Source organism: Psammomys obesus, unplaced genomic scaffold (assembly GCF_907164565.1).
Source record: "Psammomys obesus unplaced genomic scaffold, mPsaObe1.curated_primary_1811, whole genome shotgun sequence".
NCBI classification, from domain to species: domain Eukaryota; kingdom Metazoa; phylum Chordata; class Mammalia; order Rodentia; family Muridae; genus Psammomys; species Psammomys obesus.
The window spans coordinates 7,109,269-7,132,901 of NW_026596158.1; the positions used below are offsets into that span (position 1 = coordinate 7,109,269).

At 49.4% G+C, this 23,633-nt stretch overlaps 1 protein-coding gene and 1 long non-coding RNA gene across 5 annotated transcripts; one reads left to right on the plus strand and one right to left on the minus strand.

The window, feature by feature from the left end:
* The first annotated feature begins 1,890 nt into the window (after window positions 1-1,890).
* On the plus strand, window positions 1,891-13,779 carry CUNH19orf12 (chromosome unknown C19orf12 homolog). 4 transcript variants are annotated; one of them, XM_055594912.1, is made up of 3 exons: window positions 1,891-2,133; window positions 5,761-5,930; window positions 11,959-13,779. In XM_055594912.1, the coding sequence occupies exons 2-3, from the start codon at window positions 5,771-5,773 to the stop codon at window positions 12,222-12,224; spliced, it is 426 nt and encodes a 141-aa protein (XP_055450887.1). In that variant the 5' UTR covers window positions 1,891-2,133; window positions 5,761-5,770; the 3' UTR covers window positions 12,225-13,779. The 4 variants fall into 4 exon arrangements, with proteins under 4 accessions (XP_055450887.1, XP_055450886.1, XP_055450885.1 ...); XM_055594911.1 differs by having other exon boundaries at window positions 2,080-2,133; window positions 5,822-5,930; XM_055594910.1 differs by lacking the exon at window positions 1,891-2,133 and adding an exon at window positions 4,336-5,568.
* A 1,747-nt stretch (window positions 13,780-15,526) lies between these two features.
* Window positions 15,527-22,976, minus strand: LOC129667335 (uncharacterized). The gene is made up of 2 exons (XR_008718720.1): window positions 22,650-22,976; window positions 15,527-17,573 (listed from the first exon to the last, which is right to left on the minus strand). It is a non-coding gene; the product is annotated as an uncharacterized LOC129667335 (long non-coding RNA).
* Window positions 22,977-23,633: the final 657 nt, after the last annotated feature.

The following is a 23,633-nucleotide window of genomic DNA, read 5'->3' on the forward strand; positions in this document are numbered from 1 at the left end:
CACACACACACACACACACACACACACACACACACACACACACACGGGTGCACTAACCTACCCACTCACACCAGTGCACCAGACACACATCACACACACACACAGACATGAAAATGCCATGCAGCAACAGAGAAGATTGACACTGCAAGCCAAGGGTCATTAAAGAAAGACTGTGACTTTGCCAGAAGCAAAAGGCAGGAAGCAGTCTTTCCTACAGGCTCAGGGGAGTATCTTAGTCCCTTCTGGCTGCTGTAACAAAACAGCCAGGGTAGGGATTTATGAACAACTGAACTGATTTCTTTGGAGACCGGGAAGTCCAAGATTAAGGTACCAGCCAGTTCCATGTCTAGTGAGGCCAAGCACCTCATAAATGGAGAAGTAACAAGCTCCCTTAGGCCTCTTATACGAGGTCATTAGGCACCTTCCAATGTCCCACTACCAGTAGCTTTCAGTGTATGAATTTGGGGTTAGGAGGGAAGAAGGTTGAGGCAAGGTCTCCATATACAGCCTAGGCTGGCTTCAAACTCTTGTTGGTTTTGTTTGTTTGAGACAGGGTCTCACTATGAAGCCCTGGCCATCTAGAATTCTCCATGTAGATTAGGCTGGCCCCAAACTCAAGAGATCTGCTTACCTCTGCCTCCCAAGGGCTAGGATTAAAAGTGTGTACCATTAATTATTCTGCCTCAGACCTCCAAGTGATGGATCTCCTTCCCAAACGACCTTAGCCGCCAGTGGGCTGTCTATGACGCGTCGAGCCCTCAGCGTGATCATTTTGTGATTTCATTCATCGTCTGTGTGAATATCTTATAGCCTTGCCTCTCGTTCTCCACTGAACTTTGCCGCTTGCTTCCAGCATCTCTCCTCCCTGCTTCTCCTACTTGCTATTCTTAGGCAAAGGAGACAACAGGAGAGTCCCGTTTTCTAAAGTGCCGCCAGGGGGTGCTGCCCGCGGGGAACACTCGGCGTAGGCAGGCTATGAGGAGCGAGCTCATCTATTCTTAGCCCCAGTTAACTTTGGCTCTTGAAAGTCACCCAAACTCAGGCAAAAGCTCCTCTTCGAAAACGGACAGGATTTTCCACTCTAGCCAGGAAGATCTTGGTATTAAAAGGATTTCAAAGCTTTCTCACAAGAGGACAGGAAAGACCACAAATAATAAAACATTGCGTGGGAAATCATCTGTGGGCCCGCAGAAGCCACCCAACCCTCCCAACCCCATCGCCTCCCTGGCAGAGCGCGCCAGGGGCCATACGGACCCAGACTAGAGTCCACTTGCCACACTTCCTAATTGGGTGGCATTGGCTAGTCCAGCCCCTCTCAATCTAGTTTATCTAGACAACCATGCCTACTCAGCAAGACTTTGCTCAGGGTTAAAGTTTCCAGTATTGGGAAAGCTACAAGAAGCCTCTTTCGGATTTGGGATGGTTCCAGGCCAGCCCTAGAGTCCCTGGGGTTAGAAGTGGGGGACTGCTCCTCGGGAGCCTCTCGGGTTTTTCTGCTGTTCTTTGCTCTCCTTCGGAGCAGCTCCAAGTGGCACGGCCTCCTTTCTGACCCTAGGAGGTCCGAGAGCCTGGCTAGCCCCTGCGCGCCCTACGCTGCGCAGGCCCCAGCGTTAATTAACCACTAGCTCTTTACACCTCAGCCCCCTTCAGCACCTCCCACGCCCAGGACCCTGGGGGAAAGGGTCACAGACCCAGGGCAAAGGGTGCTCGGGGATAACCTTCCAGGGGCGATTTCGGATTCTAGACCCGAGGTTGGGCATAGATCTGGCTGGGCGGACGGGGTGAGGGGGGAACGAGGGAGGCAGCGGGCCCTCGGGACGCAAAGTCCCTTCCAGATGCTCCCCATTCCCACAGGCTCATCGCTTCCTAGCCACGGTCTTGGTGTGAGTCAACCAGATGTTGGGGCGCGAGAGGGTGCAAGGGAAGTCTCCCCACGCCCTCAGGATCCTTCCCCAGGCCTGGCCAAGCTAGAGGACCTAGACCCGCTGGGATCCGGAGCACCACGACCCGGAAGGCCCGCAGAGCCGGAAGGTGGGAGGGCGGGGCCAGGGCGGCGGTGGCCGGTGAAAGCCTCTCCGGAGCGAGCAGAGAGGAGCAGGCCTCAGTGTCCCTGTTGTTCCAGACTCCAGCACGGTAAAGGCACGCGCGGGGAAGCCGGGGTCTGCGGAGCCGATCGGGGACTCCGCGGTGTCAGGCACTGAAACACTGATAAACCTTGGCTGCAGCGCCGAGGTTGGAGTTGGGGCTAGCTCAGCGCGTAACCTGCAGCAACCCAGCTGCACGGGAGTGCGCGTGCGCGGTGCGTTTGCTCCCACAGCAGACGCCTAGCGCCTAGCGAGCTGCGGTGCCTGACCCATACCCGGAGGGAACCCGAGCACTAGCTTAGAGATGGTTAGGAAGGGATGCCAGGGGCGTAGGAGGCCAGATTAGTTGGAGCTGTGGTTGAGAAGCGTTGTAAGTAAGTAGATGAGCATTGGCGCTGCTGAGTACACGGGGTGTCAGCCCCTGGCCAGCCCAGTTTGCGAACTATGTAGTGAACCTACCCCTGAGGCCTTCTGATCTTTCAAGAGAAATCAGGAAAATCTGAGATATATGTAAGATTTTTATTATCGCCGTTATTTTGAGACAGGGTCTCACTGTGTAACCCAGTGCTATTCTTGATCTGACAGGCCTCCTCCCGTAGCCTTCCCAGTACTGGGGTTACAGGGTGCGCCAGCACGCCCTCGATATGTTCTTATTTTTAAATACCAACAGTCGATTAATTTGAAAAACTACTTTGTGGGGTGGAAGAACGGCATGATGAACTTCAGAGAGGACAGAGTGCAGCTTGGGGGTGCAGCTTGGGGGGGCTCTATCAATTCTGGAATAGGGGAGCAGGATAGTGACTTCTGGCCAAAGATCTGTTCTCTTTCTGCTTCGATCCCTGCTACACACACACACACACACACACACACACACCTTCCTCCCTCCCTCCACACTGGGGACTGGAATCCTGGCCTTGTCTAAGATTGCTATCAAGAACATAGAGGTGCCTGTTAGCTCTGAAGCCTTAACCCTCATCATTTGATTGAACTCAGGCTTTCCTGGGCTAGGTGGGGTTGGGAATGGCATGTGTGTGTTGGTACCGTTTCCTGCTCTGGGTTTTGACTTGAAGTAATTCGGAGCAGCTTTGGAGGCGCCTCTGAGTAGATAATCGAAGGTGATGTGGGTGGGTTCAGTAGCCCTGTCCCCCGAGTCCACGGTTCTGCCTTCTTCAGTTTCAGCTACCCACAGCCAAATATTAAGTGAAAGGTTTCAGAAATAAACAGTTCATGAGTTTTCAGTTTCATTTTAAGTAGTGTGGAGAGCTCACGTAACCTCCTTTTACTTAATAATGGCTCCATAAGCTCAAACCAGGGCTGGAAGGGCAGACAAGTTGTGTTTTCGGGCATCTGCTGGAGTCTCAGAATGTATTCCTTAGGGGCGAGAGAGCTACCGTATGCATCTCTGTCCTACCTCTTTCACATGTGTTGTCTTGTTATGAAAAAAAAAAAAAAAAAAAAAAAAAACTTTGAGAGTGCAGGTCTGGCAGAGAATTTCCCTGTGGAGTGGTACTGTGTGCTTCAGAACCAGAATGGCACAAGCCTTGGGCTTCTGAGCATGGCTGCACCTGACTTTTTCTAGTGTAAATGACAAAAGGCTGGATCTGCACCAAAGCTCAACTGGGAAGCCATTAGCTACCTTACAGGATTGGGGGTGGGTGGCTAGTCTCTTGAAAGGAAGACATTCATCTGAAGCTTCTTACAGTGGAGAAGTTAAGTCAGAGATGACGGTGCAGACTTACAAAACCAGGACTCAGGAGGCTGATACGGAAGGGCCGGGAGTTCCAGGCTAGCCTATGTTATGGAGCAAGTGAAGAAGCCTCAAAAAGGGGTGGGGCTGAGAAAAAGGGACCTTTCAAGGAGCAAAAGCACAGCATACTTCTTCTTTCTCCTGGGAGTGTTCTTAAGCACAGCCTTTGTGACAATATGGTGGCTTCATGGGCTCCTTGTAAGGGCTCAGACCTCCCTCAGAGCTATGAGGACAATTTTACCTTAAGAGTTTCTGATTCTGCATAATTCTTGGGCATAAAGAGAAACCAACCAACGAAAGCCCGGTTAACCTAAGGCTGTTGATAGTAGCCGGGGATTCCCTCAGCCAGTTTCTTTAGCTGACCATTGTCGGCCTTATGAGAACAGCAAGTGTGAAAGAGGTCCGAGTCTTCTAGCCTGTCGACGAGTGGGCTCTTGTTGCCCACCAGTCTCTCTGTGGGACATAGTGAACCTTACCCATGGCTATGCTGCTGCCTGCCAGCAAGACAACCCATCCTGATCCTAGCAAATTGTTCTTTAGATCATTGTTCTTAAGAGCTGTCTGTCATTTCATGTATCTTGCAAGCCCCTGGAAGTCTGTTGTTTAGAGACAGCTCTGTAGTGCAGGCAAGCCTGGATTTCACTATGTAGCCTCAGGCTGGCCTCAGACTCATCTGACTTTCCTTCTTCTACTTTGCTAGTGCCAACATTTTGTCTATGAGCCCCCATGCCAAGCTTGTGCCACGCCTCTGGAGAGCTTCAGTTTATTTGTTCTGTGATTATTTTATCTTGCTAATTCACATTGTTCCCGGTTTTCTTTATTATTACTTAACTAAATAATCGTTATTATCTTTATTTTGGCAGAAAGTCTAGCTATCTAATCCAGGCTGGCCATGGGTTCATGGTCCTCTTGCTTTAGCTTCCCACATACCAAGAGTGCAGCCCTGTGCTACCATACCTAGCTCTTGCCTCTGCTTGTAATGTCCCAGAAGGGTCTGCAGTGCTGCAGGCTCTGAGTCGGCCACTCTTCATTCTCCTACTTACCCCTAGCTTTGCGTTACCCAGAAGGCAAATGCCAGTGTGGCCTCAGAGTCTTGTCCTTTCCCCCCTTTCTGGCTGTTCCCAGATACCGGTGACATGCAAGAGGTCATGCGGTTTTGAGTTTCCTGTTCTTGCCACACTTTATACGTTGAAGGTTGCATGAGCCACTTGAAGGGATGTTGGTGTGAGAGAGGTCAGGCTTAGTTTTCGAGGGGCCTCGCAAAGCCTGTGGCTGAGGCTGCTTCCTTATTTGTCAGAAGTCTGAAGCTAATCAGAGGGCAAGAAAGACCTTTCATCCACTCGGCTGCTTCCATTTGCTTGTTAGCTCATGCCCAGCCTCTTGGCATCATCGGGGTTGTGTGCCTGTCTGGCAAGCATACAGCCAAGCAACCCTTCTTTCCAGAAGGTAGGAGCTTTTTCTAAAATACTAGAAAGTGTTACATTTGGGTCAAAAAACTCTTAAGCTCACGGAAACTCTCCCTTTCAGCCACAAGGTACGGCAGTGCTCTCCTTTTATCCCAGCACTCAAAAGCCTGAGGCAAAAGGATTATGAGTCTAGACTGGTCTGGAGTATGTAACAAGACTTTATCTCAACAAACAATCCAAAATGAACAAATATAAACAAAAAACAGGGGCTGGAGCTATGACTCATAGGTTAAGAGCACTGGCTGGCCTCCCAGTGGACAGCCTTCCAGAGGTATGATTCCCAGCAGCCACGTGTTATCTCAAAACTGTAACTCCATTTCCAGTGGATCGCTAGCCTCTGAGGGCAGTGCACACATCCAGTGCATAGACATGCGTTCAGCAGAACATCTGTATACACAATTTCAAAAGTACACAAAATGAGTAAACACAAAAACCCACCTATCTCTTGGGATCATCTTTTTAGGTCTTCCAAGATGCCCATCGTGGTAGATGACATCATGAAGCTTCTATGCTCCATTTCCCAGGAGAGGAAAATGAAGGCGGCCTTCAAGCACTCTGGAAGGGGTGCCATGGTTGTGGGGGCAATGGCCTTCGTCGGTGGTTTGGTTGGTGGCCCACCAGGATTAGCTGTTGGTGAGTAAGGTACACGGGTACAGCCAGCCTGGGGGTTATCATAAAAGGTCACCATTCAGGCATGTTCCTTGGGAGGTAGGAACATGGAGAGTTCAAGGGCAGACTGGCCTACATAGTACATTTCAGGCCTCCAGCATGCCTGCAGTGTTGGAGACCACATGGAAGAATGACCTGGTAAGTAAGAATGGTATCTACCACATGCCCTACGGAGGGAGTTTAGAATGCCCAGTTCCTTCTGTATGGTGTGAACCTGTGAGAACCATAGCATCTGTGTGATGCAGGATTCTCTTTGCCTTGGTGTTTTTGTCTCTCAGACCCAGAAGGCACCTTTCCTCCAATGTCAGGAACCCACCGGCCCTGCCCTGCCCTTTCCCTAGAGATATATCCTTGAGTCTAAAGGCACTGAATGTCCCCTCCGTGCATTATTATTACCATGTTACCTGAGAAGGGAGCCAGACAAGAAACTACGTTTGCCAAGTTCCTTCCATGAGCTCACAACATGGCTGCGTCTTAGTTTGCTTTCTCCTGCTGTGAGAAAACACCATGACCAAAGCCGCTTGGAGAAGGGTTTATTTCAGCTTTCAGCTTACAGCTTACAGTCAGTCACAAAGGAAAGTCAGGGCAGGAGCGCGAGGCAGGAACCTGGAGGCAGGAACTGAAACAGAAGCCATGGAGGGCTGCTTACTGCCCTGATCCTCTTGGCTCACTCTGCTTGCCTTCTCCTGAGATGGACCATTCAATACAGTTTAGCTGGCATCCCCACCACAGGCTTGGCACCTGCCACGTGAAGCTGGGTGCTTCTTTACTGACTACTGTTGTTTGGCTGACAGCCTAGCCTAGGGGTGTGGGCCTTTCTTGACCCCAAGTCTTCTAGAACCTCTTGCTATATGGTTTCCAGTCCCCGCATCCTGGCAGGCTGGGCAGGAAACTCTTATGTGCTGAGGCTGGTTTCTGTTTTCCAGCTTGCTGACTACCCATCCCCTCCCCGACCTCACCCCTGTTCTTCCCTTCAGTGACCGAACTGACATTCAAGAACACTGCATTAAATGAAAGCTTCATTTCATAGAAACAAAAGTATACGGGTGGCCCAACCCTTTGCCTTTTGTGTTTTCAAATTCTGTGAATTCAGGACTCCTGACATCAGCTTCTTCCCAGGGCAGGAGAAGGCAAGCCCATTTCTTGTTTCACCAGTGATTCTCTCACCTTCTGCTCCTATCTCAGTGCCCTGGGGAAGGTCATGGGAGCCCATATTGAGTAAAACTGGCAGAGACTAGAGTCTGTAGGGACTTGCTGCTTCTGGCCCCTGCTCATGGTGGATGCTTCATTTTCCCTGGAAACCACAGTAATTCTCCTTTCTCCAAAGACCTACTAGTAATCTGTGCATCGATGTCCTGATAACCCTTTGCAGTAAGTACCCTTGCCAATCAGATATTAACGTCCCGTAAAGAGTTAGTGCAGATTCTCGTAGCACCGTCAGTTCAAGAGGTTCACTGGTGTCAGGAGGACTAGTTCAGTAAAACTTGTGAATGAACTGCTTTTCTGTCCCTGGGATGCCTCTCTCCTTTAGAGACTAAATCTGGCTGCCCCTGTGTTGAGAGCCAGGGCGCTGTTTGCTTCCGGGGTCATGCTGCTTGGGTTCAGCAAACATGGGTGTTGCTCTCTGTCTTCTGAGTGCAGCCTGCAAGTGGGTTCTCTAGGTATAAGCTAGGTTGTCTGTGTACTTAATTAAAAACTTATAAGGTGACTTATGTATTTTTATTGTATGTGTATGGATGTTTTACCTGCATATATGTCCATGAACTCTATGCATGCAATACTCACAGAAGCCAGGAGGGGACATCATGTTCTTTGGCACTGGAATTAAGGATGGTTTTGAGCCACCCTGTGGGTGATGGAATCAAATGTTAGCCCTCAGCAAGAGCAGACAGTTCCTTGCTCTTAACTACCCTACTCTCTAGTCCCACACTTTTTTTTTTTTTGAGCTATGATCTCTCTCTATACCTCAGGCTGGTCTGAAACTAAGTATCCCACATTGTACCTAAAATCTGAGATCCTCATTCCTCAGCATCCAAGGTGCTGGAATTACAGTTATACGGTATCCCCAGTATTAAAACGATCACTCAGAATTGGGTCTCCTAGCTAGGCTATTTCTGGTGTTGGAGCAGCCCTAAGAAGGCCATCACTACCAGTCACTCTCTCTGTCCCATAGAGAAGGAAGATGAGTGAGTCAAGTTCAAAGTCTAGCCAGGCCCTGGTCTCCAAGCAGGAAGAGGACAGGGCTGAGAAGCGAGCGTGGGGCCCACCAAAGGGGAGCAAAAATAAAGGTGCTGCCAAGATGTGGAAAGCTACCATAGTTCTCGGGAGGAAACCAGGGGGCAGACCCAAGAGACTGGAGGAAGAGAAAGGGGCAGCCATCTCCGGGGAGTCCTCGAATGAGGAGCAGTGATCATGTGCAGTGCCCCATGCTCCTTGGCCATCCGAGGAGTAGCTTCCCTTCTCCCAGGCCCCTCCCACCCCTACTGTATACTACCACACCAGTTGCAGGCTCTGCGGCCCACCCCCACTGGAGCAGGATGTGGTTCAGTCCCTGTGTCCTCTCCTCACCACACCTGCCCTCTCTTGCCAAGGCTGACTTCCTACTTAGCGGAGATGTGTCCCGCTGTGTACCTCCCTTGGAGACACTGTTCTCCAGGCACTCTGTTTTACAGGTCCCTTCTGCTCTGCTGTTCCTGACTTCCCCATGGAAGGTCCCGGGAACATTCCCTGGCCTTAAGGGGCCCCAGCCCCATTTCGTTCTGGCAAGCCCCATCGGCTGACCTGGCAGGAGAAGGTGTGGTCACTGCAATGGATGCTTATATCCCAGCATGCCCCCTGCCCTGTCACCAGATGGGTTTTTCAGTCACTTCCTCCCCACGGCACCTAGATCCTGTGCTAGGTTGGCTAAGGGAAGTAGGACAGATGCTGGTCTCACCTACCTTGTGTTCACCTGGTGACAGACAGGAGTTGCCGCCTGTCTCCAGAATGAGGTCCTAAGACCTCATCTTCCACCTAAGGCAGATGGGTGCCAGTTTGCCTCCCCTACTTCTCCAGGCTGTTTCCCTTCCTCCACTGAGGAGCTAGCCTTGGGGCACTGAGGAGCTAGTCTAGCTCCCCTCCTTTTACTTTTTCCTTCTGCCCACCCCCACCTCCAAGGTTCTGGTTCCATCTTTTCTTCTGTTCACAAACTGCCTCTGGAGAGTTGTGTTTTGGTTTTGGTTTTGGTTTTGGTTTAGGTTTTGGTTTTGTTTTGTTTTTTTGTTCAGTGTTGGTTCGTAGAACCACTATTGCTGCTGCTACCAGCATAAATGTTTGTCCTCCTGTTTTGCCTGCACTTTCTTCCCCAAGACACTTTAGGGGAAGGGGGCCTATGGGAGCAGCAGTCTGGTTACCTGACCACCTCACACCAGGGGAGATGAAGCACCACCCCTTGGATGCTGCAGCAGAGTGAGGAGGGGTCCCTACTTTGATGGGAAAAGGGGGAGGGGAGGCCAGTATTTGTCCCATCCTGGGGCTCCTCCTCTGGTTTCCTATTTGCAGTTACTTGAAAAAAAAAGCCTTTTCTGAAAGGAAAACAAAATTATTTTGGAGTAATATTGGATACATAGTTGTGGGGTCTGGAGAGATGGCTCAGAGGTTAAGAGCACTGGCTGTTCTTCCAAAGGTCCTGAGTTTAATTCCCAGCAACCACGTGGTGGTTCATACTATCTACAATGAGATATGGTACCTTCATCTGTCATGTAGGTAAACATACAAGCAGAATATTGTATGAATAATAAATTTTTTAAAAGTTGCAGTGATTGTACAGAAAACCCCCATGTGTCCCTCACCCAGTTCTACTGGGAATGTGTTTCACAGTAGGCTATGGAGACGAAGCAGCGAGCACTCATGCAGTACTGTGAACATCCCTGTCTGATCAGACTTTGCACAGTGGCCTTGTTTTTCTTTGAGTTGCCACTTTGGGTTTTTGTTTGCTTTTAATTTTGAGACAAGGTCTCATTATGTAGCCCTGGTTGTCCTGGAACTCACTATATATATATACCAGGCTGTCCTCTGAACTCACAAAGAACCCCTGTATCCCAAGGACTGGGATTAAAGGTGTGGGCCACTATGCCCCGCTGATACTTTTTTGGAGACAGTGTTTCTCTGTGTAGCCTTGGCTGCCCGGGAACTTGCTCTGTAGATCAGGCTGGCCTCGAACTCAGAGATTCTCCTGCCTCTGCCTCCCAACTGCTGGGATCAAAGGTGTGCGCTATCACTGCCCTTCGCTGACACTTTAATGAGCCTATTTTCCTTAGTCTCTTCTGGCCTGTGACAGTTTCTTAGGCTTTCCTTGTTTTTCATGACCTTGATAATGGATAGGTGGGAGTGGCTGGCAGGTGTTTTATAAACTTCTCAGTTGTATCATGTGCTTCTCATGAGTCTTGGGAGGAGGGAACGCCTCAGAGGTGACGTGTCTTCTGCACCAGCCCAGGAGGACATGACATCCTGTGGCATCTCCAGTGAGGCTGACTTCGGTAATTTGGTCAAGGTCATGTGTGCTAGGCTTTTCCACTCTAAATTTTCTGTTTCTCACTCCATACTCTGTTCTTTAGGAATGACTCACTAAGTCTAGACAGGCTGCATCTGTGACTATCTGATTGCTGATATTTACAATTTGTGGGAGGCTTTAAAGATACAGATATAATGTTCCCAGGAACAGCAGTTGTCTGGCATACAGACAAAACAGAAACCCTGTCTTGAAAAACAAACCAAAAAATTTAAAAGTACAAATAAAACAATGTTTCTACATGAGGATGTATCTCAGTGTTAAGAGAGCTTAGCTTTCACTCTTGGGCCACCTTCCTACCCTGTACCCCACAGTACCGAACTCCTGGGAAAAAAATGAAAACAGAAATCTAAAAATAACATTCTCTAGCAGGGCTAAGGTGGCTGGCGTGTACATGGTTCTCAGCTGAGATGCTGAGGCAGGAAGATCAAGAGTTCCAGGCTACGCTGGGCTACATTGTAAGACTTTGTCTCCAAAACACAAAAGCAAGAGAAAGTAAAACATAGCCCCTTTCGGAAAGAGAAATAGTAAATTATATTAGGTTTGTTTGGAGGAATGGAATGAAAGACTCTTCAAGAGAAAAACTCGACTTGCCCGCAGGGTCATTTTCCATGTGAGTCCTCTGGGAATATCCTAAGCTCAGGGACGTGTTTCATACAGCCACTGATTGTATGGCTTGGCACAAGCTTGAGTTATCTTGGAAGGGGGAATCCTCAGTTGAGAAAATGTCCCCACTAGACTGGCCTGTGGGAAAGCCTGTACTGGGTTTTCTTGATCGATGTGGAAGAGCTTGGCTCGTTGTGGGCAGTGCCATTCCCTAGCTGGTGGTTCTGATGCTGTAAGGAAGCAGGCTGAGCAAGCCAGTGAGCAGCACCCCTCCATGGCCTCTGGATCTGCTTCTGCTGAGAGTTAGTTCCTACTCTGACTCCCCTGAGTTTCAGAGAGTGACCTGAGAATTGTGAGGCAAAAATAAACCCTTTCCTCCCCAAGTTGTTTATTGTCCTGTGTTATCACAGCAACAGAAACCCCAAGACAGCCACACTGTGGAAACAGTTCATCCTCCCAGCCTCTCCAGGCAAATGGTTTTCAGAAGATTTCCCTCTCAGCCTCTCCTTTGTGAAGGCAAATTGTTCTGGGCGTCAAGGAATGGGGGTGTTCTTCGGCCATGAAGGAGATCTTAGTTTGCACAGGTCTGAGGTAGGGAGGGCGTAAGTGGGAGGAGGCATTGGGAGAAACCTGCTTGGCTGTCATTTATCTGGGCCAAATGGACTAGAGGCCACATAAACCTTTGCCCTGCTGACTGCCTGGCAGAAGCTGAGCTTGCTGTGACCTGCTCAGGAATGTGCCCACTTGTCATGACAGTGGTTACATTCTCGGCAAGAAACCAAGGCCGTTGTTGGAGAATGAGCCTGACTAATTGAGCCTTCCTTCCTTGTTTTCCAGGGGGGACTGTTGGGGGCCTGTTAGGTGCCTGGATGACGAGTGGACAGTTCAAGGCGGTTCCTCAAATCTTAATGGAACTGCCCCCTGCTGAACAGCAGAAACTCGCTAAAGAAGCCGCTGCCATCATCGGGAACTTGGACTGGACAGACGCTGTGCAGCTGACTGCTCTGGTCATGAGCAACCAGGCCATGCAGCAGAAGCTCTTGGCCATGTTAACAACATATGTCACCAAGGAGCTGCAGGCCGAGATCTGCTATGATGACTAGGCCACTCCCCCTGGGGTATGGGGCTTTTTTAGATGATTCTAGGCTCTCAGATGGCCACCAGGGGAAAGCCTGACAGGTACCTGCATATTACCACCAGCGTTGACTGTAAGCTGGAGTGTTGCCACATCCTGTTGGACTGTCCCTCGGGAGGGGCCTTGGCCATGCTGTGTGTGTGTGCTGTGGAAAGGTACAGGCACAGCAACTGTTGGCATTCACAGACAGCTTGGGAGTCCTGCTGATCGTGTGGCTCTAAAAGAAGTTGTCATGCTGGCTGGCTGGCTGTGCCCGATGCTCCTCTTCCTGTGAAGAGGACCCCCTCGTACCTGTCACAGGATTGGGTCCCCTTAGGCTCTGGAGTCTGGGGGTTCAGAGCCAATTCTTGTCCGGATCGTGCTTACCTGCTGAGTGTCTCCCTCCTTTGCCCAGGGACTTCCCAGTGGTTTCATGGTGATAGTGATTCCTCTGAGTGAAGCCACAGATGCCAGGCAGTCTCTATATTCTGCCAATGGCTACACCCCCAAGCTCTCTTGAGTAACCCTGGTTAAGCTTTCAGGGTCTTCTGCCTCCTTATGGAAAAATCATGGCACTTCTTTATTTTTACTGTCAATTCAGAACCCTTTTTGTTCTCTACACTTTTGATTTTTTTTTCTTCTTATTCTTACTCTGTTGCCTGGGCTGGCCTTGACCTCCTCAGCTCAGGTGGTCTTGCTACATAGCTGGCTGGGACCGTAGGCTTGTGCCACCATACCTAGCTTTACCTCAAAGACCATCTTTCACTCCCCTTTATCTAAGTAAGTTCTATGTTCTCCTCTCTGCACTGGCTGCAATCTTCAATTAATTGTGTGAAAAGACAAAATCAACAATGAACCGAGTTCAGAGATCCTAACTGAGCTAGGTGCTGTGATGCCCACCCATGGTCCCAGATAATTGAAAGGCCAAAGCAGGCACATTCCTGAGCCCAGGAATTCAAGGCCAACCTCGGCAACCTCTCAGAAGCTGGGAGATAGGAGGGGGCACGACACACCATCTTATTTGGCTGTGAATGTTCCGATGAGCTAGAAAGAGAAAATAGATAGAGGAGACCAAGGGAAAGCAGAAATAACAAAAGTGCTAGGTTAACCTCCCGTGAAACTGGCTCACATCTGACAAGTAGTGTGTGTGTGTATGTGTGTGTGTGTTTGTGTGTGTGTGTGTGTGTGTGTGTTGTGGATGGAACCCGGGGCCTTGCATGAGCTAGGTAAGTACCACCACTGAGCCTTGCTTCCAGCCCTCTCTTGGAAGATCCAAGGCAAATGCTCTACCACTGAGCCTAGTCCCAGCCCTTGAGAGGCTCAATTTTGGCTTGGCCAGTTGTTTCTAGTGCTGGAGCTCACCCAAGTAACATTGTATACAATTGATTAAACATTTGACACTTCCCTTTTATCCTCTGTTGGAGATGCTCACTCAGGGAGGGCAAGAGCTGTATGTCTTGGTCACCCCTATCTCCAGCTTGGTCTTGCTTGGCACCATGGCTTTTATGTGGTAGATGCTAAATAAATATTTATTTTTAAAGCTATGTATTTTATACCGTTCTGCTTGTTTTATTTATTTTATTTATTTTTACATGTTTTGTCTGCATTTTTGTAAGTGTGTGTGTGTGTGTGTGTGTGTGTGTGAGAGAGAGAGAGAGAGAGAGAAAGAGAGAGAGAGATTCCCACAGAGGCCAGAGATGACCACTGGACCTCCTAAAGTCAGAGTTACTGACAGTTGAGCCAGAACGTGGGTGCTGGGAACTAAACCCAGGCCCTCTGCAAGAACATCAGTGGCTAAACCATCTCCCCACCACTAGGTTTGGTTTTCCAAAAAGGGTTACTCTATGAGGCCTGGGTAGCTTCAAACTCATCATTCTCCTGCCTCAAGCAGGAGCCCTAGGATTACAGGCAGGAATCACAAAGCCAAGATCAATAAATATTTTTTTTTTTGTTAGAAGTCTTTAAATTCTTATTGTTTTTGTTTTGTTTTTGAGATAGGCTCTCATGTAGCCCAGGCTAGTGTACAGCTCTCTGTGTAGCCAAAGATGACCTTGAACTCTTGATCCTCATGCCTCCATCACCCACTAAGTGTTGAAATTACAGAGGTATACTACAATGCCAGGCTTCACGAAATATTTTGGGGAGGATCCTGGTGTCATGGTACAACCTGTAATCCCAGCACTCAGAGAGGCAGAGGCAGGCAGATCTCTGTAAGCTCGGGGCCAGCCTGGTCTACAAAGTGAGTCCAGGCCAGCCAAGGTTATACAGAAAAGCCCTGCCTTGAAAAACTGAATAAAAACTCATATATATATATATATGAGTCATTGTTTTGAAATCACTTCCTATGGAACTCCTCCAGGAAGGAAACATTTGACAACAGAAAGTTAGAATCAGATTTCAAGCTTTTTGAAGCCACGGAGCTACTAACCACAGAAGCCAGAGCCCTCAAACAGGTTGAGTCATGTTTTGCACATGAAATATTTTTAGTAAAATGTATGCTCTCTCTAATGTGGGGGATCCCAACCATGGACAAGCAATATTTTTATCCCAAGATCTCTCCTGATGCGGTATTCTCTTTCAAAACTACAACCTGGCTGTCATTAAATTACTAATAAATTACTTTGCCCTGAAAAGTCATTTTCCATGTATTTTGTGGAAACCGCCTCTGAGCTGAAGCCTTACCATAAAAAGGTAGAGTCCTTGATTCGTGGCTTTGAAGGCTGGGCAAAAGTTTTCCGGCCCAGCCCTGGATGGCTGCCTCAGGCCGGCATAGGCTCTGTTGACTCCTCAAGCCCTCAATGCCCAAGTCTTGGTAGGTAGTGCTGGGACCTGGGTTCTGTGCATGGCTGCAGCCCAGACTTTCTGCAGTCAGAGGGAGGGGCTGGACTGAGGGCAAGCATCTTGGCAGGACTGATATCTCCATGTGTAAAGGAAGCCTCCTTGTGGACTTTACCCCCATGGGAGGGGGATGGAGGGGGTGGAGCCTTTGACTCAGAGTACTCCTAGGTGGGCCTCAGCTGGGTAGCCTAGGTGACGCCTGGAAGGTGTCAGTGGGTGTCAGTGGGTGGCAATAGGGTAGGGCTGGAACTGAGTGCTCTCTTTAGAGACTAGGTCTTTCCTGGTTCCACTGACACTTTCTGTTCTTCATGCTAAACACTAAGTGACCCTGGGCCCTTGAGCTAAAAGTCTAAAGTCAAGACCTACCCCAGTTGCTATAGTTTAAAAAAGATGAAGATACTGATTGGTGCATACATGGCAATAAGACCGCAACTAAGAGTTTTAGTTCAGGGCTTCACATTAGGGGATGCTTGTATTGTTTTGTTTTGTTAGTTTGAGTCAGGGCCTCACTGTATTGCTTTGTAATCCAGGCTGTCGAACTTAACACCATCCTCCTGCCTCGGTCTCCCACCTGCTTTGAGTAGAAGTGTGTGCCCCATTTGAACAGTCAAATTCTGCAGTCGCTTACACTCGGCGTTTAGAAAAGTCAGAGTTGTATGTAATAGGATTCCTTCGTTAAGCAGTCGGACTCACCCTCCATGCCCCTGCATGTGGTCACTCTGTGCCAGGTTCGGGGGACCAGAAGGTTTTCATTAAACTTAAGTTTTGATAGATTGTAGCTGCCCAGTACGAAACCTAAAGGAAGCCGGAGGACGCAAACTGGAGAAGACAGCTGCCCGGACTGACTCAGAACAAACCACTGTTACCAGTTTCACCTGTGCTGAGCTCTGGTGGGTTTGCCTTGGATTGGTTGGTTTGATTTAGTCCAGGTTGAGGTTATTTTTCAGACGGGGCTCTCATTGTGTCGTTAGAGGCTCGCCTCAAACTCATGATCCTCCTGCCTCAGGCACCTAAAATCTCAGATCACAGGCATGTGCCACCATGCTCACCTTTAACTCTGTTTTTTTTTTTTAAACAGTCCTTAAAAAACCACTCATTTCCTTTTATTTATCAGTGACTTTTGCTGAAAACTTTGAAAAATCAAGAAGAGTGTAGCCCCCTCTGACTCATCAGCATGTACCACTAATTTCATATTCCTTTTAAAATGTACATATTGATTTGCACGTGTATGGGTGTTTTGCCTACGTGTATGTCAGTGCACGGCAGGCATGCCTGACATATACCAGAGGAGGGGTCAGATTCCCTGGAACTGGAGCTGCAGACAGTTGTGAACCACCATGTGGGGGCTGGAAATCAAATCTGTAATCGAACCTGGGTCTGCTAGAAGAAAAGCCAATGCTCTTAATCATTGAGCCTCGGAAACACTGGCAATGGTTACACAGTATCCTAAAATCTATATCATGGCATTTGGGGTGAGGTGGCCTTTCAGGCAAGGCAAAGTGCTGCGGTGAACACGCTTTGAGTTACCGTCTCTGTCATTTGAAATTTGATGTATCTTTGGATTACGACTCCTCCAGAGCGAAAAGATGAATTTAAAAGTATGAGTCATCCAATCATCATCTCTCATTAATTTACCCTCCAAGGTTTGGCATGCAGCATGCGTGTTGCGTCCTCTCTGGTAAACTGACGGTCTGTTTAATCTGGGTCCAGGCCTCCCTGGGGAGAAGGAGCCTTCTGCAGGTCTGTGTCACCACCAGTAGCTGGTGGCAGCAGGTGGGAAGGCACGCTCGGTGGTGTGACACCCACCTGCTCCTGCTGGGGAGGAAGCAGAGGGGAGCAAGCCGAGGCAGGGACCCGGTAATTATAAAAAGCAGCCATCTGCTCCGAGGCCGGTTATTAACCTGCGTCGGATGCTGACGTGACAGCGCCAGCGAGATTTTTCACAGGCAGATGGTGTATTTTCAGCTAGACTTGACTTTGACTCAGTGTTTGGAGATGAAGCCGGAGCCTGGAAGAAAGAGCGCGGGGAGGGCTTCAGGGATAAGGGACTGTGGCTAAGGATGCAGATCAGAGGTCCCAATGGCCAACGATGCAGAATCAAGACCCTGTGGCCAAGGAAGGATGCAGTGAGGCAAAGGCTGGCAGCGACCATACAGGGCGGTTACAAGGCGCCATCTAGCGGCGAATCGCGCCCTCGCTGCTCTGCTCCACAGCTCGGGACGCAGCGCCACCTACTGATCACCGTGCAAAGCCCAGGATGCCGCAACAGTCTGATCTGGTTCATGAGCTGAGAGCAGAGGGCTTGAGGACTTCCTGAGGTTTTAACAGGCCAAGAGCAGAACATCGACGGTTGTCTCCTGCCGCCTTTTTTGCATACAAAACTGGATATTTCTCCTTTCTGAGTGACCAACATATGGTGATTAAGAAATGCCAGGATTCCTCTCCTGTGTCTGTCTGGTGTCTCCAGTTTGTTGGGATGAGATAAATTCCATCTCCAGCACTGCCAAGAGAACAGAAGTAGAAAAAAACATCAAAAAAAAAAAAAAAAAAAAACCCAAAAACTCTAAGCCAGGTATGGTGGTACAAACACATCATTTCAGCCACTGAGGACACTGAATCAGGAAGATGACAAGTCCAGGGCCTGTGTAGTGAGTCCTAAGCCAGTTTGGGCAGTTTCGAGTGACCCAACTTCAGTCTCTCCTGGTCTCTCTCTCTCTATATATATCTGTCTGTATTTCTCTCTCTCTCTCTCTAACCCTCCCCCCCCCACACACACACACAAAGGAAGGAGGCTGGGGTCTCCACTCAGTAGTAAAGATCTGATTTAGCATGGGCACAGGCCTGGGTTCAATGCCCAGTACCACCAAAAAAATAAAGAAACAAACTTTTCAAGGAAGGAGAAAGGAGAGGTGGAAGAAGGTGGGGGGAGGGGGACCCTGACCCTCTTTTGTCCTTTATCACACCTCCTGCTAACTCTTCCCAGATTTCTTTGGAAATATGGGTCTCCCCCTCCTGCTCCATCTTTGTGCAACTGATGTGCACACGTGCAGGAGGCCAGAGCTGCTGTGACTGACAGGAGGGAGGGCTCCGGCTGCTGTGACACAGTGGACGACTGGCTCAGATGCCAGGTTAAGCTCCCTGGCAGGTTGGGAGCCACCTTGTGCAGGAAGAGGCACTCCGAAAGGCCTGCTTTTTGGAATCAGACATTGTCCAGACTCTCCATGAGGCTGCAGTGATGGAAATTCCCCCTTGTTTTTGCCCAGAACTGCCTGGCTCTGTTTGTGGTCTGCCCCAGCCACCTCCCACCTCCACCCCGTGCTGCCGCTCTGTCGTGAGCTTGGAACACTTGGCTTAGGTTGGCCTGGGAGGCTGAAGTGGGAGACAGCAGGAGACCAGAGGGGATTGGGAAGGCAGAAGACAGCCCTGGTCTCAGCTTATCCTATTTTGATCCTAAGTGTCAGATCAGGGATTGAGTGTCTACTCCCTAGACCTTGGTTTCATAACCCTAAAGATGAAGGGTGAAGGGAAGCCTCGAGGTCACTGGGGTTTTCATTCTTTTTCTCAGCATGAGGTCCCTGTGAAGGTGGGAGGGGGGCTCAGATGAAGAGGGTGGGTAGGTGGGTGAGGGACTCTTACAGGATGCCTGCCTAGAATCCACCACTGAGTGAGTGAGGGTGTCACTGGGTGGGAGAACCTCCTTAGAGTTTAGCAGTCAAAGGTTTGGGGGCATCGCTCAGCAGTTCAGCTTGCATTCAATCCACCATCAAGGAAACTGGTGACATGACAGGGTGAAGGAACTTGAATCTAGCAGTGAGGCACTTCGGACATGGCTTAGCAGCATACCACTTGCCTAGAGTCCACCAATGAAGGGTAGGGTCCATGGGTCAGCGGTAGAATGTTTGCCTAGAATCCCCAGTGAGGGGCTGGGAGTGTGGCTCAGGGATAGAGCACTTGCCTAGAATTCCCCACTGAGGGAAAGGGGGTGTGGTTCAATGGTAGAGTATCTGCCTAGAACCCCCAGTGAGGGGGTGTGGTTCAGTGGTAGAATACTTGCCTAGAATCCCCCAGTGAATGTCCAGACGTTAGCTAGGTGAGAGAGCACTTGGCTAGCATACATGAGGCCTTAAGTTCAGTCCCCACAACTGAAGATCTCCTTGCTCCCACTTAGTTTTTCCTTTAATGATGAATGAAGGCCAGGTGTTGTGAGACAGTTTGGGAGCAGGCAGACAGACAGACAGGTGAGTCCAGAGGGCAGGGCTGGAGTTAATAGGGAATATATGGAGTGTGTGATTACAGTTTCTTTCTATTAGGACAAGGACTCCACCAACAGGGTACCACACAGCCTGGTCTATGTTCACCCCTTTGGTCTTGCTAGAAGATCTTCCACGCAGCCTGAAGTAAGCTCCTTGAGTGTCATGATGTACAGGCTTCATTCCTGTGCAAGTTTCCCTGTGTACTGGTGTGTCACAGGGTTCTGGACCCCTGGGGCATCCACAGATAGGGTGTTGCTGGAAGAATGAGAGAAGAGGCAAAAAGAAAGGTGGAGTTGGGAGACGCAGGTGTGTATGGCTAGCTTGCCTAGCTCAGGTGGTGATGGAGGCAGGGCAAGTAGGTGGGCAAAGCCAATGGGTGCACAGCCTCTTGAGACCTGTCTTCACTACTGTTGTGTTGCTGTGATGACACCATGACCAAGGCAACTTACAAGAGAAAAGCATTTAATGGGGCTTGCTCACAGTTTCAGAGCATTGCTGCAATCATGGTGTAGAAGCAGTAGCTTCCTGATCAGAAGGCAGCAGGCAGTAAGCGATCGAAAGAGAGAGAGACAGAGACAGAGACAGAGACAGAGACAGGGCCTGGTTAATGGGTTTTTGAAACCCTAAAGCCCACTCCCAGTGACACACCTCCTCTAACAAGGCCACGCCCCCTCCAAAAAAGCCACACCTTCTAGTCTAGTCTTTCCCAAACAAGTTCCAACCCCTGGTGACTAAACATTCAAATATATGAGCCTATGGGGGCCATTCTCATTCAAACCACCACATTTTCCTACGATGCCCCCGAAGCTAGGGGAGGTACTGATGCCACCTTCAAAGGGATCACCTGCAATTGCCCAGTGCTTCACAGGGGACCAAATGGTACAGTTTGTGGGAGGGTGGGGAAGCCAGATTAAGCAAGCCTGAAATCCAAGAAGGGTGAGGTGGAGGTGGTGTCTGTGCTAGAGACATCCTGCGCAGAGCAGGGGAGCGGTAGGCAGCCAGAAAGCAACCCAGGTGGAGGCAGACCCCTCTTGACTGTCCCCTTCTTTTGCCCTCTGGTACCGCTCCTGCACACAGTTCCAGTGAGCCTGCTTGGACTGAGGAAGAGCATATACAAGGAGGATGTGGGTTTTCACAAGTGGGGACCTCTGCAGACAGTGGCAAGGGCTGAGGCTTCAGTTTGAGGGGTGGGGTGGCCAGAACCTGATGATTTACCCCGTGAAAAGTTCCGAGACAGCCCTGCCCCTTCCCACACTTCCTAGAGGCCCCAGTCACAACCAGGCCAAGGGGAAGTGGCTGCCCTTGTTTTGTACGTGTCCCAAGACTTCAGATTCTGACTGAGAACTGGGTCAGCCTTTGACTCACTCTTACAGGGTCCCAGTCCCAGTGATCTGACTTCCTCCAGCAGTCTTTCTGCAGCTGTGTTTAAAGGAAAGGCAGAGAGGCAAGCAAGAAGCCAAGCCAGCCCTCTGGCCTCAGCCTGGAGGCGAAGAACAGATGCAGTCTTTCTAGAAACTTCTGTCTGGTGTGGTGGACACTTCTGCCCCACCTTGTGACGGCAACTTACAGTGCATGTCGGGGAGGAAGAGCCTGACCCGCTTCTGGTGAGAGGCCAGGAACCAGTTCTGGGTCCTGGGACCCCATGTATGACTTAGCTATTGTGACCTTGCTGTCAAGCCCACCCATGGTGTGTGGGTACCTTTCTGGTATCATTTTCTTTGAATGAGATCCTAAGGTGGCGGGGCTGGCTCAGGTGTCAGATCTCTCATTTAGCAGAGGACCTCCTCACACTGAGGAGCATAGTGCACTTTCCACGCTAACAGTACAGGTGGGTCCTTTTACCCACAGCCTTACACCAGGGTTTTAGATTTTTTAAATAGACATTCTCAAATTCTTTTTTTATGAGGGTATCAGATCCCTTAGAAATGCAGTTGTGAGCTGCCCTATGTGACCTGGGAGTTGAACCTGGGTCCCTTGGGAGAGCAGACAGTGTTCTTAACCACTGAGCCATCTCTCCAGCCCATAACAGTAGACATTCTAACTGAGGTGAAATGACAGGTCAATAAAGTCCTGATTAAATTTTCCTGATGGCCAATCATATATACCGTATAAATGTGATTATATATATATATATATATATTTCATTTATTCTTTTGAAAAGTGTCTATTTGCACAATTTAAAAACTAGCTTGAGTGTTTGTTTGTTGTTTGGTCTGTTTATTTGAGTAGGATTTCACTGTGTGACCCAGACAGGTCTGAAACTCACAAACTCCTGCTTCAGCCTCCCAAAGATTACAGGCACCCACCATCCCATGACCCAGGGGACAAAGGCAGGTGGATCTCCATGAGTTCAATGCCAGCCTGAAGTGCAAATTTCAGGCCAGCTGAAGCTAGTGTGAGACCCTGTTTCAAAAACCCTTTTTGTTTATTTGTTTTCTATCTGCTGTTTGTCCACTCTGTTGAGTCTTTTCAGTTGATTGTAGCCCTCCTTTCTATGTTTGCTCTTGGTGTCACATGGAGAATCACTGTCTATACAAGTCTCATGAAAGTCTGCTGGTGCCTACATAGCTGAGGGAGAGAACTGACTCCTACGGATTGTCCTCTGACCTCCACGTGTCACCCACCCTTACACAAATAAATGTAATATGTTAAAAAAATTTTGAGACAGGGTTTCTCTGTGTAACCCTGCCTGTCTGTCTTGGCACTCACTCTGTAGACCAGGCTGGCCTCAAACTCAGAGATCAGCTTGCCTCTACCTCCTGAGTGCTGGGATTATGACTGTGTGCCACTATGCCTGGCCACTTTTCTTTTATTAAAACTTTTTTTTTAAAGGAAAAATTTACAAGAGAAATAAGAACCAGAGTTCCAGTTTTCACGGATACCAAGATAAAGCCTGCTGAGGTACCATGTGCTATGGTGCCGACAAACGCCACCTTTCCGGGAAGCTCTCCTAAGGACGTTTTCTTTGAGCCCCAAGAAGGCTTTGTGTGACCTGCCTGTCTCTGCATTGAGCACAGAGAGACCCTAGTAAGTGGGTACCAGCATTCCCCCTCATCAGAGACAGCATTCCTGGGGTCTTGGGGCTTCCCTGCCTTCCTCCTCACCTTGGCAGACCGCACTTGGGTTCTGTGTAAGTGGCTCTCTCCTTTAAGAAAAAGTGACACCTGGAAGTCCTATGGTCAAATGCACAGGCTAGGAACACTGACTATGCACCTCGCAAGGCCTCTCCTGCTATCTAAATCTGTGTGACTTAAATTCCGAACGGCAAGAGCAATCTGTCATCTGTCTCTGACGCATGGGGTCACAGCTGCAACCTTACTTACCTCCTGCTCCAACGCTGCATCAGGCTGGACCCTGAGCAGCTGGTTCAGGCAATGCTGAGGTACAAGTTTCCAATGGTGTCGATGCAGGGTCCTGGCCTCAGACTCTCCCTTGTCTCTCTTTATTTCCAGGAGGGGCAAGGCAGACCCCTCCCAAGCACTCAGTGCTGCCAGAGGATCACATGCTCCTGGCAGCGACAGTGTCCGCACAGCTGGGAGGACACATTCCAGGGAGACTCAGCTGGCAGGACAATGGGTTCCTGTGTCCTCGCCAGGCCTTGTGAGCAGAGCCCTGGACAAGAGCGTGAAGCCTGGCCCCAGCCCATCAGAGTGCTCTTGGATCGCATTGTCCTTCAGCTCAGTACCGGGTAAATAAGAGATCTGCGATTCACCGAGGTGCTGAAGTCCATCCCGAGAACTCCTGAGCCGCCAGGTGGGGTGGCAGCCAGGGGCAAAGGTCAGTAGGAAAGCCTTGGCACTTTGGCTGGGGTCCCAAACTGAGAATGGCTCACGTTGCAGTTGCTCCCCAGGCAGGCTCTTCTCTGAGAACAGCCTGAGTAGCATGTCTGCAACCCTTGCTCCAGACATGCTACTCAGGCTGTTCCTTCCTTCCATCCTCAAGATGGGGATTTTATGTAGCCAGGTCTCTGATTATCCCCTTCCTTTTCCTAAATAGTGCCCCTCTACTTGCACATCTTAAAAAAAAAAAAAAGGAAATTAGAATCTGCCTATGAGAGAAAATATGTGATCTTTGAGTCTGGCTTTAACATGGTACTCTCTAGTCCCATCCATTTCTCTACTAGTGACAAAATTTCCTTCTTGGTGTCTGACTAAATCTCCATCCAGTGTATATATACATTTTCTTTATCCATTCACATGCTGATGGGCACCTAGGCTGGTTCCATATCGGCCACTGTAGACATTGCCAGGATAACCATGGTGCCCAAGTGTATGCTCACTACCTAGACTGAACAGCACCCTCTGTTT

What these genes read in the sequence shown, in the direction of transcription:
- CUNH19orf12 (XM_055594909.1), top strand. Translation starts at nt 5,479, where the DNA reads ATGAACAAATATAAACAAAAAACAGGGGCTGGAGCTATGACTCATAGG. An exon ending in CAGTGGACAGCCTTCCAGAG is followed by an intron (nt 5,569 to 5,821) that starts GTATGATTCCCA and finishes TCCATTTCCCAG; the next exon opens with GAGAGGAAAATGAAGGCGGC. An exon ending in CCCACCAGGATTAGCTGTTG is followed by an intron (nt 5,931 to 11,958) that starts GTGAGTAAGGTA and finishes CTTGTTTTCCAG; the next exon opens with GGGGGACTGTTGGGGGCCTG.